Here is a 16,317-nt window from a genome sequence, read left to right as displayed (position 1 = left end):
TAATGAGTTTCTACATAATATGGAATTCCTAGACGTGCCACTGGTTGATAGGAAGTATACATGGTATAGGTCCAATGCAAAAGCTAAAAGTAAGGTTAGAGAAGGCATTGGTATCCTTTGAGTGGCTTGACTAGTGACTAGACTAGTGGCTAGGGTGTTCTCAATATGTTCTACATAGTCTTGTTTCATATCACTGTCCAATACTATTAAAGTACTCTATAAAGAATTGTGGACCTAAGCCATTCAAAATGACTCAAGTTTTAAATCCCAAGTTAAAGCTAAGTGGAGTGAATATGATGTTTCAGAAAATTGTATTGTAGCTCTAAAGGAAAGATTCTAGAAACGGAAACTGGATATAAAAAAATGGAACATAGAGGTTTTTAGTCTCACGGCTACTAAGAAAAATAAACTAATAAAAAGGATTGAAGATTTATATAATCTGGATGAAATAAATGAACTAGATGAAGAAAGTGGATTAGAGAGGATAGGCCTATTAAGTGAGTATAGACAACTTTGTGAAAGGGAGAACGTGATACTTAAACAAAAAGCGAGAGTTAAATGGCTTGATTAAGGTGATATGAACTCAAAGGATTTTCATTCTAGAATAAGGTAGATAAAAGGAATGAGTTAAAAGGCATCCATGTGTTAGGAAACTGGTGTGAGGAACCAGGAACAAATAAAGGAGTGGTAAAAGAGTTCTTCCAAGATAGGTTATGTGGCCTAATTTGAGTGTAAAGCTAGGAAATGTGGATTTCTTATCCTTAACAGAACATGACAATGAGGATTTGACTAGGGAAATAGAAGAGGTTGAAGTCAAAGAGGTTGTGAGTCACTGTAGAAGTATAAAAAGTTTGGGCCAGATGGTTTCAATTTTAGCTTCATTAAGAATAATTGGGATATAATTAAAAAAAGATGTATTAAGGATATTAAATATTTATATACATATGGGTATATTCCTAGGGGTTGTAATGCATCTTTTGTGACCTTGGTACCTAAGAAAGAAGACCCAATGGAGTTGAATGACTTTAGACATATCTATCTTGTGGGAAGCATATATAAGATCATCTCTAAGGTGTTAGCAAATAAGTTGAAAAAAGTTGTACCTAAAATAATAGATAGCACACAAGTAGCTTTTATACAAGGTTGAAGGATGTTGGACAACATAGTCATTGCTAATGAGACTATAGAAGAGATGAAAAGAGTTTAAGAAAAACAGGGATTATAGTTAAAGCAGACTTTGAAAAGATATATGACTATAATTGGGAGTTCTTGTACTATATGATAGGAAGATTAGGGTTCTATAGTAAGTGGATTGGATGGATAAGAACATGTATAGAATTTGGTACTATATCTATATTAGTAAATGGAAGTCCGAAAAAAGAACTAAAACTTGGTAGAGACCTAAGACGACAAGGGGACCCTATGGCCTCGCTCCTTTTTTATTATTATAGTTTAAGGGTTAACAGGTATTGTTAGAAAGGCAATGGAGAAAAACTTATATCAGGGTATTAAGGTGGAAGAGGGGGGTAGTCGAGGTTGAATTACTTCAGCTTGATGATGATACTTTCTTTTTCTATAAGGAGAATGTACAAAATATCGTATCTATAAAGAGTATTTTGATAGGGTTTGAGCTAGCTTCAAGGTTGAAGTACACTTTCATAAAAGTAGCATAGGTGTTATGGCATTGGGACTGATGTACTGAAAAACTTTTCATCTATCTTAAATTGTGAACAAATGTTTATCCCCTTTAAATACTTAGGCATGATTGTGGACATGAATCCTAGAAAGACAAAATTTTGGGAAAAAGTAATAGTAGGTATTAGGAATAAGCTCACTACTTGGAAGGGTAGGATTATGTCCTTTGCTGGAAGAGTCTGTTTGATTAATTTTGTTTTTTCTTTGGTGCCCCTGTTTTTCTTATCTATGTTTAAGGTGCCAAAGTCGGTCAGTAATGAAATAAAAAAAAACTACAGAGGAAGTTCTTGTGGGGCTGGGGATCTGAGAGAAACAAATAAACTTGGATTAAATGGGATTAAATGGGATGATCTGTGTAAGGAAAAGGCCCTAGGTGGACTTGGAATTAAGGACATTGTGAGTTTTAATGAAGCACTCTTAGCAAAATGGAAAGGGAGATTGGGAATGGAAAGTCAGGGGTTGTGGTTAAAAGTAATTAAGTTGAAATATGGGTTGTAAAGGGGTTTAGATATTGGAGAAGAAACTAGAGTGGAGTCAGTGTGGTGGAGAGACTTGAGAAAAGTGTGTGGTGAAAATATGCAAAGTAGTTGGTTTAAAAAAAATATAGAATGGAAAATTAGGATTGTAAATATAGGAAAATTTTGAGAGGACACATGGTGTACAATTGTACCACTCAAAAAAAATTCTTAGATTATGTGTGATCTCAGATGATAAGGAGAAAACAAGATGTTAACTAGGTAGTTGGATTGACCAGGTATGGGTGTGGAATCTCAAATGGAGACGGAGTAGATTTGGGTGGGAAACGGAACTAGAAGTAGAGTTATTGAACATCATAGGGGGGATAAACATCAAAAGAGAAGAACATGACACATGGAATTGGAGGTGTGGTGACCAAGGAGTTTTCACAGTAAGATCAGCTTACTCTTAGATCCAGAAAAACTATGTACTACAAGAACATACTGGTTATATAGTTTTATGAAGAACAAATGTAAGCCCAACTGCACAACATGTGGCTTGGGGGATGCTTAGGGGTAGAATACAAACAAAAGTGTTGTTGGAACATAGGGGGATACGATTCCCTAATCTTGTATGTGTTTTTTTGTCAAATGGAAGATGGGTCACTTAATCATATTCTACTACATTGTAATAAATCTCATGTTGTCTGGGTTATGTGTGATAAATTGGTTGGGATCCAATCCGTACACAATTGTGACATAATGGAACATTTCCAAAACTTTAAACTATATGAATTGAAATGATAGATAAAATATAATATGGAATGGAGTATGGATAACTATTGTGTGGACAATTTGGAACCATCAAAACAAGATTATATTTAAGGAAGGGAAGGTAGATATACATGAAATATTTTGTATGGCACAACTGAATGTGTGGGTGTGACTGACCCATAAGGTGCCTACAACTAATTTCTCTTATTCAAATTGGGTGTTATGTATAAAAAACCTATGACTAGTGAATAAACTGAAGTGGTAGAGGGGTGTGAAAATATTGTAGAATTTGTCGCTATAAGTTGTAACCAAAATGCATGGAAGGGCTAGAAAGTGTAGGGTGGCCTCGTTTCTGACTATGTTTGTTGTTGATGCAGAGTGAAGGGACACAAAAGGGAAAATGGCTATGTCATTTATCTTTCAAAAGTTGTTTAGTTCCAAGTTGTAAAAAATGTAAAAAAAAAAAACTACTGGAATATGAAGGTAGAAGTAGTTGAATTGTTGAAAATATGTGATGGTTCTTGTTTTGAATATATGTTTGTTGTTTTGCATAATTGTAATGAATATCCTAAGGCAAATTGGTAAAAGTTTTAGTGTAGTTAGAGTCACCTCTTTGAGGATGATGAATGTTTTTTTTCATGTAATAATATCTGAGAATAACTCTATGTCATGATTAGTAACCAAAGATTGGAAAGGTGTGTGTACATGTGCAGGGAATGTGCAGAAAAAAGTAAATTACTTCTCTGTTGCAGTGGAGGCTCGATATAGCTTTGAGCAACAATAATTACAACTCTATCAAGGGTATGAGAAGAAATGGAGTAGGCCTAAGCACCACATGGTATACAATTACTAGATTAGGGATGTAAAAAGATTATAGTGCTGGAGTTATACTCATGTAGTATAGATTCTGAGAATGGTCTATAGCTAAAACTACAAACCTGATGCGGTATTAACCTACCATAACGGTTATGGGTTCATTGAGAGGACTATGAGAACTTGAATTAAGAGATGTTGACTGTCATTTTTCCTATCACAAACCTTTTAGGTTTGCTTATTTTGTAAAGTAAAAAAATTATGCCAATACTTTTTTTATACTATTTAAAGCATCCCTTAAATGCTATATTCTTATCTATTTATTATTTTTTGCTAATGAAATATATATATATATATATAAACTCTAATATTCATTTTCATGGGTCCTTATCTTTTGTTCTTAATTAGTATTTGAATGCTTAAACAGATACGACCGGACGACTTATTGAGTCGGCCAACACTCAGACCAACTAACCACCTAACCATGGTGAGAAGGTCACATGACGCAACGTGGCCAACCGACCTTTGACAATAAGCCAAATGTTAACTAAGTCAGCAGGGTTAATCCATAGTTAAGGGTTGTTTAATGCAACCCTAAACAAAAAACCTATTTCCTAATCTGACCCACCAAGGATGACCCATTAAGGTAATATAAATAGCACGCATTTCAAGGAAAAAGGTACGTCATTATCTACAGTACTCTGAAACCCGAGTGCTAACACCCCAACTGACTTGAATGTTGGAGTGCCTTCTGCAGGTACCATCCCCACCTGTGGAGTCAGACGATCGAGATGAGGAAGGCGTAGCAAAGTTTGGAGCATCAGCGACCGACCGAAGGTGGAGGCAGAAGCAATCATTCTCTATGTCCCAAACCCGTTCGAGAACAACTGGCGCCCACCGTGGGGCTAAGAGAATAGTGCGAAGAAGCAGCAGTAGATGGTATCAACCTGCAGTATGACTAGCGAGAGGATGTCCGAAGCAGACCAGGAAGCAATGATGTTGGCTCTCCAGAAGGAACTCACAGAGATGAAGAAGGCCCATGAAGAGGCAACCAAGAAGAACGAAGAAGAGATCAAGAACCTCCAAAAGGAGAACCAAGAAATGAAGAAGTTGGTAAAAGGAGGACCGTCCCTTGTCCCTACCAACCAAGTTGGCAGGTCCTTTGCCACAGCTGTCGGCCCTCAGACCGAGAGGGAACCGAAGAACAAGAACCTCACCTTAGAGATGGATGGTGAATCCCATCCCAACAAGATAATGAACACAACCGGAATTGCTGCGACCAACCGTCGTCACCCTTTCACTGACTTTGTTGTTGAGACTCCCCTACCAGACAAGTGGAAGGGATTCAATGGCGATCGGTATGATGGCACGACTGATCTCGATGAGCACATGGATACGTGTACCACTCATATGAGTCTGTATACGATCGATGACGCATTCCTATGCCGAGTCTTCCCAACCTCTTTGAAGGGAGGAACTTTAAGCTGGTTCACAAAGCTCCCTCCAAAATCAGTAGATTGCTTTGAAACACTGGTGGCCAAGTTCAACGTCCATTTCACGACGAGCTGACCCCATCATCTAACATCCATTGCCCTGGTCAGCATCCGCCAGGAGAAGGGAGAGTCCATCAGAAAGTTCATCGACCGGTTCGGAAAGGTCGCTATGAGCATCTGAAACCTCATTCCTGAGGTGGCAATGCATCATATGTTGACGACCCTCCGACCGGGTCCTTTCGTAGATAGCTTGTGCATGCAACCCGCGACAAGCTTGGACGAACTTAGGCGACGAGCCTCCATGTTCATGCAGTTGGAAGAGCTGCGCGAGTTCAGGAACCAGGCTCGGGCAGAGGCGAGTGACGAGAAGAAGGACGAAAAGGAACGGCAAGGAAGGTCCAGGTCGGACGAGGCGATCCCAAGCGAGACAATCGTGGGCCTCGGTTCTCACGATACACACCCCTAAACACTGACCAAGGGAAGATATTGCAGGAAGCCCTTAGCGCGAAGCTAATCCCGCCACCTAGAAGGGCTCTGAACCCTGATAATGTCAACCGTAGCAAGAAGTGTCGGTATCATAAGAATACCGGTCATTTGACCGAGGAGTGCCAGGCCTTGAAAGACAAAATATAAGAGTTAATTCAAGCAGGGCACTTGCATCGCTTTGTGTAAGGCGGTCGCACCACCAGGCGTTCCCCTTGTAGGGAGGAAGCACCAAGAAAGAGAGACTGCACCCCTTCAGGATCCAGGGAGGACGATCGTTGCCGAGAACGCCTAGGGAGGAGGGACGATCCTCCCAAAGACGACCGTAGAAGAGGCTGGAAGTTTATAAACACCATCGCCGGTGGGTTTGCCGCAGGAGGGAGCTCTAATAGTGCGCGGAAGAAGCACCTGTGTGTTGTCCATCAAGTGAACTTCGTGGCCATTCGGCCAAGGATGCCACCCATAACGTTTACAGACGATGACTTCAAAGGGGTAGACCCCTCCCAAGATGATCCAATGGTGATATCGGTCGACATCGATAACTTCACCATCATGAAGACCCTGGTAGATCAGGGAAGCTCGGTCGACATTCTCTACTGGAAGACCTTCAAATCCATGAGGATTTCAATGGAGGAAATGATGCCTTATAACGACCACGTGGTCAGTTTCTTTGGAGATCGAGTTGGAACGAAGGGGTACATCGAGCTGTACACCACCTTCGACCTTGACAAAGCCAGCAAAACCCTAAGGATAAGGTATTTGGTTATCGACACCAATACCTCATATAATGTCCTTCTGGCGATCATCCCTCAACAAGCTTGGGTCGAGAGAGCCTTGAACAACACACTACCTGCCCGACTGACCAAAGAATGCCAGCCGACCAGCTCAGAAGGGTGAGAAGCATAGAAATGTAGAAAGAAAGAAGAAAGAGGACACACTCCAAACGTCTGGCATACCACGTGGAAAGCCTGCATGGATGCCCACGTATTAGGGTGTAGCTGACTTGACGTCACGTTAAGCGCCCAAAGGACGTTCACCGTGAACGCGTCAAAAGGAAGGGACACGTGCAAATCTGAAAACAAACAATTGTACATAAAGAAGAAAGGGGGTTCGGTAGATGACCGTCCCCTGTACACACGGTCGTCCAACGAACAAGGGTCGAACGACAATAAAGAGTCCTCGGCCGAAGCCTTCAAAACTGGAACCTTATCCATAAACTCAGCCATTGAGGCGTTAGTATGAAACACGAACGCAATCTCACATACCTTGGGATCGACCCAAGAAGGGCCCCCATGAGGGCGTAGTCGCTCAGACGAGCTCGACTAATACGATGCGTTACGAACATCGTCACCCCTCACTTCCTCCAATTGTGGGGCAACAGTTTGAATCGCCCCGACCGAGATAACGTTGTTGGAGGAGGAAGTGGAAGAAGAAGAAGACGAAGAAGACGTACAGGAGGGGGGTTTAGGAAGAGGAGACCGAGCAAGAGAAGAAGAAGAAGTAGGACGCGAGCGGGTAGACATGACTAACCTTAATACGAACAAGGAATGCAGCAAAGATCGCTCGAATCCGTTCGGGTATCGGAGCTCAATGAATATCAAAACGCGTGAGAAGCCACTGTTCCCAACCCATATTTATAGCCCAAAGGTGTCTTGGAAACCCAAACGATCTCAATCGTTGAATCTTCCTGATCCAACGACCCACATCGTTTGGCGCCCAAAAAAACCCCTCATAAATGCATGTCACATCATCTGTTCAGGCGCCGCTTCCAGTCACTTCACCCATCATTACGCCACCGACTGAACCCCAACTCTCAGACTCTTCGGCTGTACCAGCTCTCGAGCCTGGGGAGCAAGTGTACCGATACGACCAGATGACTCAATGAGTCGGTCAGCACTCGGACCAACTAACCACCTAACCATGGGGAGAAGGTCACATGACGCAACGTGGCCGACCGACCTTTGGCAATAAGCCAAAGGTTGACTAAGTCAACAGGGTTAATCCATAGTTAAGGGTTGTTTAATGCAACCCTAAACAGGAACCTATTTCCTAATCCGGTCCACCAGGAAGGCCCATTAAGGTACTATAAATAGCACTTATTTCAAGGAGAAAGGTACGTCATTATCTACAGTACTCTGACACCCGAGTGCTAACACCCCAATTGACTTGAGCGTTAGAGTGCCTTCTGCAGGTACCATCCCCACCTGTGGAGTCAGACGATCGAGAGGAGGAACGCGTAGCAAAGTTTGGAGCATCTGCGACTGACCGAAGGTGGAGGCAGGAACAATCGTTCTCTAGGTCCCAAACCCGTTCGAAAACAAAAATCATTTTAAAATGGAAGGGGAAACAATTTTAATTTGAAAGAACAATAAAAAGAAAATCAAATTTAAATTAAGAGATTAAAACTATATTTAAACATGAAAAAATGAATAATAGGTAACATGATAATTATGTAGAATCAAAATTAGTTTTTGGTATTACTTACCAATTCAAACATAAGTAATCCAAAGAAGTAGAATTCTTACCAATAGGATAGTTAGGGGTGACAAAGTGGGGCGGGCCGTGCGGGCCGGCCCGCGGCCCGCTGCAAAAAACGCGGGGCGGGTTGCTTATTTCAACCCGCTGGCCCGCTTAGGCCCGCCCCGCATAACCCGCAGCCCGCGCGGGCCAAGTGCGGGGCGGGTTGGCCCGCATAACCCGCATAACTTTAAAATGTATAATTTTTTTTCTACACCCCTATATTTTCTTCATGTAGTCTCATATTTTACATTCCGAAATTTTTAATAACATGTTATTACGCATGTTTCATGAAATTAATATTATGAAACCATTTACCTAATATATCTAAATAAAAAAAATTCAAAATTTGTATTTAAAAAATTATTTTTTTAATTAATATTTCTTATGCGGGCTGACCTGCAGGCCCGCGGGCCAACCCTTATGCGGGGCGGGTTAGAAAAATCAGCCCGCAAATTTTATGCGGGGCGGGCCAACCCGACCCGCTTTTTGCGAGCCAAGTGCGGGTCGGACCTATGCGGGGCGGGCCAGCCCGCATTGCCACCCCTAAGGATAGTACAGCCACCCAGCTATTCATACAAAAAGAAACAGAGTATCAAGCACAACGCAACAAGCAAGACTATTTACATATTACATAATTTCACAAAAGTTATGTTCATAATCTATCTAAATGCTTTTATTTCTTTTTGAAACCAAAAAATGTTATATATACATGAGTTCATGCATATGATAAATTAACTTTTATTAAAAATATTTAATTAATGAAGTGATGTTTTATCGATAATATGGAACTGAAATCTAAGATGTTAAAATATAGTTTTTTTTAATATATAAAAGACGGTTTTAGTGATAATCAGTAAATATCTCTTATTTATATATGGAGTTACTTGAATAAATATTGGTATTTATTAAAGAAGATAATGGAGATAAATACAATTTACCTTTAGTCAGTGATTAATGAAAGAAAAAATATCAATTTCTTTTAACATAAAAAAAATAATTAGAAAGATTTACAAATTATAGAGTGGACAAATATTATTGTTTTAAATTGTGAAGTTTTGAATCAAAAGAATGAGATCACTATGACTATAGCAATAAATACAATAAGCATTGGCATGTGAAAAAGAATTTAGTAAATCTTTAAATCTTGCTAAAGATCGCAAGTTTACAATAACTATGCAAAACACTTAACCTTAATCACGAAGAAATAGTTATCAAAACGTTATTATATCAGGGGATACCAAAATCAATTACATAAACGTAAATTCAAAACTTAGAGAATTAAAAATTTAGTAATTATGATAATTAATAATAAAGAACAGCCTCCAAAACATCAAGGAAAAATTATAATAAAATATATAAAAAAGTTGAATACAAGAGAATCCTTTATTGATTATTAAATATTATATCATTACTATTTTTATTATTATAATAGATAATTACAGAAATTGTTTAATAATTTTTACTTTATTTATCATCCTTGGGGGGATTATACGGGAGGAGATACGGCTGGTAATCAGAATGAGTGAAATTGGATGGAGAGAAGAAATAGCGAGGAAGAGAAGAGCAGTTTGTTTGTTGAAGTCCAGGATCCACCACTCGGATTGTGAAATTATTGTAGTTGATGGCCTGCACATGAAATGTTCCCGAGTACAAAGAGAAGAGCGCTATATTGTTTTCACAAGATAGCTCATAGCTGCTGAGACCACACCCTTTTGGGTCTTCTTTCAATCGGAATGGATGAGATATGTTACTGATTTTTCCACAGGAAGAAGGGGGGCAAGCATTTTCTCCATGAATTAGGTGGAGCAGAAACAGCAAGACTATCAAAGCTCTCTCTCTCCACATGCTCACGCCCAAACTTTTTTCTGTTTAAACTTTTACTGCCAAAAGAATTAAAGCGGATATTTATTGGCAAATTTCACAGACATACGAACAGTGTATAAACCAGTAAAAGAAAATTTATATATTTACAGTAAAAGTATATTTTATATAATTATAATTTTAAACTTTTAAAAAGTCATTAATATTTTTATTCAAAAATTTATCATTTTTATTATTTTAAAATTTGATATATTTTCTTTATTTAGTCAAGTCATTTTTTTAAAGCTAGTTGATTAATTAGATTTAAGTTTTCTTTGTTTTTAGAATTTTTTATTTCTCAATTTTAAGGGTTACATCTATTTTTTTACAACTTTTATTCTGTGTAATAAAATATTAGTTATGTGTAATAAATTATGTAATAAAATATTAGTTATTTCATTGTTGAATTGTGAACTATACCAAATAAAGAAATAACTCGATAAAAAAAAATAGCATAATGATTATAATAAATATTTGATACCTCAAAGTTCAACCAACCCTTTAAATGAGTTTTTCATTTTGTACTTAAACAACAAAGTATAAAACATAGTTTATCAGTATAAGTTCTTTCATTCACAAACATTTTTTGTTATGTGTTTTGTCTCATCGAAGAGATGCAGCTATGCTTGCTTCATCTGATCAAACAACACAAACACTTTGATTGTACACTTTGTGATGCAATTCTTCTTGAGTATTGGATGTAATTGATAGAAGGCAACGAAAGACTTGTAGATTTGTGGAAGAAACATCGAATAACTATGCAAGTTTATGGGTTTAGGTGTGAGTTTACAAGGTGAAAGGACCAAGGAAGAGGTTGGACCAACTTCCTTGAGTTTCTAATAATGCAAGAAACATTATAGAGAGAGACTTTGATAGAATGCACTGAGAATTCTAGAAACAAAATTTCATATATCAATCAATTCTGAAAATTACAAGAGAGGAGTCTCTTATTTATAACCTAAGGAGACTCCTAAAGAGACTACTGAGTTCTCAAAATACTTTTCATTCCTAGCTTGTCATGTTACAATCCTAAACATAAGGAACTCTCCACTCTTGTGTTGACACATGACAAGGAGTGATTGAAGATGCCTAGTCTTTTTTGGAGAGAAAGATATTCTTATTCTATAATTGGCTTAGAAATACAAAGCCAGAAAATATTATTATATTATTTACAAATTTATACAAGACTAAGACATATATTACTTCTTGTATTCTTCCAAAATGATCCTTTGCTCTTAGTTGAAAGAAAAAGTGGCTTTAGCTAGGGTGGTCCTCCATTATTTCGTCTTATAAGTTTTTATTTGAACAAATAAAGGTTATATGAAGCCTAAGCACTCATAGTACATATTGAAGACTTATAAAGGCTTATTTTGTGTGCAAATAATGTTTGTTTCTTCATTTCTCTCAAGTGTATCTTGCTCAAAATCTCTTAAGAAACATGCATAAAGCTACTTCACGCAAAAAAAATTTCTGAAAAGATGAAATGAAAGTCCTGTGAATAGCAAGTTATCTTAGGTCATATACGTAACACAATCTGCCTACACTTGATAAGTCATATAGTGCGTAAGAGAATTTGCGTAAAGAAGACACATGTTTTTAACGTTTCATGAAAAGCATTCAGTGCGTAAGACTAAGAAAATTAAGGATTCAAATTCTTAGAACAACTTCCAAAAATATTTGTAATGATGCTCTTTTCTTCTCAACTTGTATAAAGAATATATATATATATATATATATATATATTGTGAAGAAGATAAATATATTTGTAATTACTCTTTTCTTGGTTTAATATGCTCTAAACGATTGACGAGTGTTGATATGTCAAAGTGGGAATATAACATTCATAATAAAGACATATTATTTTATATAAAATAAAATTTTTTTTAAGAAAAATTAAACAACAACGACGAAAGTACTTTACTATACCGACATTGACACAGATAGACGAATGCTTAGGAAACGAATGAGATTAGATACCTTAATAATTTTATCCGTAAACGATGAATACTAAACGTTGTGTATATGAACCAGTGGAATGTTGTAGCTATGCGTTAAGTATTCTGCGAAGAGAATACGTTTGCAAAAATTAAATTCAAAGGAATTAACAGAGAAAAACTTAAACTAAACTAAAAGGAAAGTTGATAAAGAGAGACACCAAAATGTACTTCATTATAAACATGGGTGTCACAAATTTCAAAAATATCCTATTCAAAGACCTTTATTCAACAAATATGTTTTACGCTACTAATTACACGTGGCACATAAAATAATGTTATTAATGTCCCACTTATCTTACAAGCAAAAAATACAAGTCCATTAAGTAATTTTGTCAAAAGAAAAACATTTTCTTCTATTCTTTTATGATTTTCCTCATACTCATAGCTCTTTACCCACTCCTTTTCGATGTATCGAGTTTCTTGACTATTTTTTTTCTTTAAATTCGAAATTTTAACAACTACTTTTTATGAATGGACCACAAAGTTTTTTTTTCACATTAATGTCACTTTTAAGTAGTGAAGTTTATTTAATAGTTTCATTTTCAACGATACTTTGACTAAATCATCCCAATTATATTTATTGGAAGATGCGCTTATGTTTAAAGATAAGTATGGTTTACGATGTTGAAATTTGCTTATATTTAAGTTCATTAGTTTTTTTTTTTTAATTGAAAGTAAAGAGAGAGTACTTAGTAGTCTTTATGTGTTTATTGGAACAAACTTTTGTTGTTGTCACATGCACTGCTCATTAGTCTTTGGCTTGACTTTTCTGCATTATTACGCATTGAAGATATAGGACTTTTGTGGCAGTGAATTTCCAAGAATTTGATAAGGTGGTCTTGCATACAAGAGTGACTCTCAGTGCATTATTGTTGTTTGGGGGAGTCAATTCTTGGCACTTAATATGCACCTTCCTTGACATTCATACAACTAAATGTGAGACGTACGAACCAAATTAAGGGACTTCACTTTTCCATTAAAAGAACTATTTTAAAACACAGACTTTGACTAATTTTTATTTTTATTTTTTATGAGAAAGACTTTGACTAATGAGAAATCGTAGGTCTTCTTTTTTATCTTTTCTGTGGTTTCTGCAACTGATTGCAAATGTAAAAAACAAATACAGATTAGAAGTGTTAGCATAAACTAAAAGAGGAAGCTCGGCTAACAGCTGTTTCCCGTAAGAAATCAAAATGGCAAGTGTGTTGCTCTTCCAACATGATTCTGCACTGATGACGCTATTGCTGTTGCTACTGCTAATGCTTCTTCTTATCACAACTGGCAGCAGCGCTCATAACGAGTGCGATGAGGAATTGTCTTGTGGGCCGAACCAACCCCCTATCAGATTTCCCTTCCAACTCATCAAGGAGATGGGCGAGCCATGCGGTTATCCCCGTATTTGTCTTTCTTGCACTGAAAATAATAAGACCATGCTTGCGCTTCCTACTATGAAACTCCTAGTCACTTACATAAACTACCGATATCAGGAAATTGGCTTAACGGACCCCGAAAACTGCTTTTCCAACAAGTTTAACCAAACCATCAATTTTATTCGAACTTACCAATTTGAATCACTACATGATGGACCACACAATAACTTGAGCTTCTTCAACTGCACTTCAGCTGAGCATTCACACCTCAGAAACTACTACGAGGATGGCTCAGATTCACAAGACATGGTCTCCTGTCCGATTTACGTTTCTAATTCTTTTGAAAGTGTCCTCCAATTGGATCTAACATCCTGTACCAAGATGTTCGACCTCACTGCGCCATTCGCATCCATCCACTGGAATGAATTGGTTTTGAGATGGTCCAAACCAAATTGTGCTGAGTGCAAAAGAAAAGGCAAGAGATGTACATGGAAGACCAACAACACCACAGGAGACATCGATTGTTTTGAATGCAAACCGAAGAGAATTCACGTTCCTAAATCTTTTATTTTTGCTTCTACAGGTAATATCAGAGACTCTTACACATTCGCTTTTTAATATAGTTCAACTTCTTATTCCTACAATTTAGGATGTCAACAATTGAATGGCATAAAAACTGAAACAAGCAATGTTTAAGTGTAAAGACTGAAACAAGTACATAAATCTTTCTTTTTTTAATGAAGTCTCCAACCGCTATTCTAGGTTCGATCCTTTTGGGGCTGCTGGTCATTGCTGTCTTCAAGAGCATCCTTTATTTTAGGAAAAAGCAAGAAGACCAAGCAAGAGTGGACAAGTTTTTAGAGGACTACAGGGCAGAAAAGCCTGCAAGATTCACCTACGCTGACCTTAAAAGAATCACCAATGGCTTCAAAGAAAAGCTAGGAGAAGGAGCTCATGGGGCTGTGTTCAGAGGAAAACTTTCGAGTGAGATTCCGGTGGCTGTGAAGATCCTCAACAGTACGGAGGGAGATGGGAATGAGTTCATCAATGAAGTGGGAATTATGGGCAAAATCCATCACATCAACGTGGTGCGTTTGCTTGGCTTCTGTGCAGATGGACTCCATCGTGCTCTTGTCTACAATTTCTTTCCAAATGGTTCCTTACAAAGCTTCATATTTCTACCAGAAGACAAGGACCATTTCCTTGGATGGGAGAAGCTTCAACACGTTGCTCTTGGTATAGCTAAAGGGATTCAGTATCTTCATCAAGGTTGCAATCAGCCCATTATTCACTTTGACATAAATCCTCACAACGTGTTACTTGATGACAACTTCACTCCAAAAATCTCTGATTTTGGCTTAGCCAAATTGTGTTCCAAGAATCCCAGTTTGGTGTCCATGACAGCTGCTAGAGGAACTTTGGGATACATTGCACCTGAAGTCTTCTCCAGAAACTTTGGGAACGTGTCTTACAAGTCCGATATTTACAGTTATGGAATGCTGTTGTTAGAAATGGTTGGTGGGAGAAAGAATGTGGACATGTCTTCTCCACAAAATTTACATGTTCTATACCCGGATTGGATCCATAACCTGGTTGATGGAGATGTACATATCCATGTTGAGGATGAAGGTGATGTTAAGATTGCAAAGAAACTAGCAATTATTGGGCTTTGGTGCATTCAGTGGGAGCCAGTGAACCGTCCATCCATAAAATCTGTGATACACATGCTACAAACTGAAGAGGAAAACCAGCTTGGTGTGCCTCCTAATCCATTTCACTCAACAACTTCCACTACAGCTAAGGGACTCAGTTCCACAAGACGACCTTTGCAGTTGGAAGTGATTCAAGAATGATGGAACAAATCTAATTACAAAATAAAAACTCAAATTTATGAGACAACCAAGAAGCTAGTTATATAAAATAGAAAAAATTAATAAAATTGAAATCCTTTCTATAGCTAGTTTGTTACTTCTCTAGGGGTTGTCGAGGTTTTTCTATTAGTGTTGGTAATTTTAGAGGTTTAACTTATGGGTTTACTGGTAGTTTTACTATTTTTAACACTATTGCTAATGTAATTTTTGCTAAGTTTTACATGATTATGATTGCTATTGAATTTGTACATTTGAAAGTATGTAATTCATTAAGGTTGGAATATCACTCACTACTGTGGCTCAAGCTTTTTATACCAACTTTGAGGTCTCTTGAAAGATTAGAAGTATATAGAGTAAATGGAAGTCTATAAGTGAAATTTTAGATTTTAAAGCTAATTTGGCTATTAATACCAAGTATGATTTTCTTATGGTGAAATTCTTTACTCTTATATTCGATTGTTTTTTTTTTTTTCTAAAAGCTTTCATATTATATATGTATTATGTTACTAAGGGACAACTTTCTTAATGAATAGATAGATTTGACTTTTTGAAATTTTTGTTATTTATATTTTTTTTCATAAATTTAACCTAATTCTCTTATATTTTTTTTTTTAGTTTAACATGTCGTAACATTTTGTTAGAGTATCATATTCATTGTGAATGCATTTTTTTTTATATAAAATAGAATAAAGAAAAGTATACTTGATGAAAATAAACTCAAATTTTTAACCAAGTAAATCTAAAGTAAAGGAACTATAGATAACTAAAAGACATGAACAACCTCAAAATGAAGTTATTTAACAAAGACATAGATAAATGTACTTCATTAGTCATATATCCATTAATATAAATTTTTTTAGAATAATACACAAATATCGATAAATATTTTTTACACGATTAATTACACGGGTCACTTAAAACAATGTTGTTAATAACACTTATCTTACAAGCAAATATACATGTTCATTAAGCAATATTCTAAAAAA

At 36.9% G+C, this 16,317-nt stretch overlaps 1 protein-coding gene across 1 annotated transcript; it reads left to right on the top strand.

The window, feature by feature from the left end:
* Positions 1-13,146: 13,146 nt before the first annotated feature.
* LOC137813499 (rust resistance kinase Lr10) lies at positions 13,147-15,798 on the top strand. The gene is made up of 2 exons (XM_068615790.1): positions 13,147-14,043; positions 14,223-15,798. Exons 1-2 carry the CDS (start codon positions 13,284-13,286, stop codon positions 15,311-15,313), a joined length of 1,851 nt encoding a protein of 616 aa, XP_068471891.1. The 5' UTR covers positions 13,147-13,283; the 3' UTR covers positions 15,314-15,798.
* The last annotated feature ends 519 nt before the right edge of the window (positions 15,799-16,317 follow it).

The sequence above is a fragment of the Phaseolus vulgaris genome, chromosome 1, assembly GCF_051622355.1.
Source record: "Phaseolus vulgaris cultivar YP4 chromosome 1, ASM5162235v1, whole genome shotgun sequence".
NCBI lineage: Eukaryota > Viridiplantae > Streptophyta > Magnoliopsida > Fabales > Fabaceae > Phaseolus > Phaseolus vulgaris.
The sequence above is the reverse complement of the archived record's forward strand: the minus strand, read 5'-3'. Positions and strand labels throughout refer to the sequence as shown.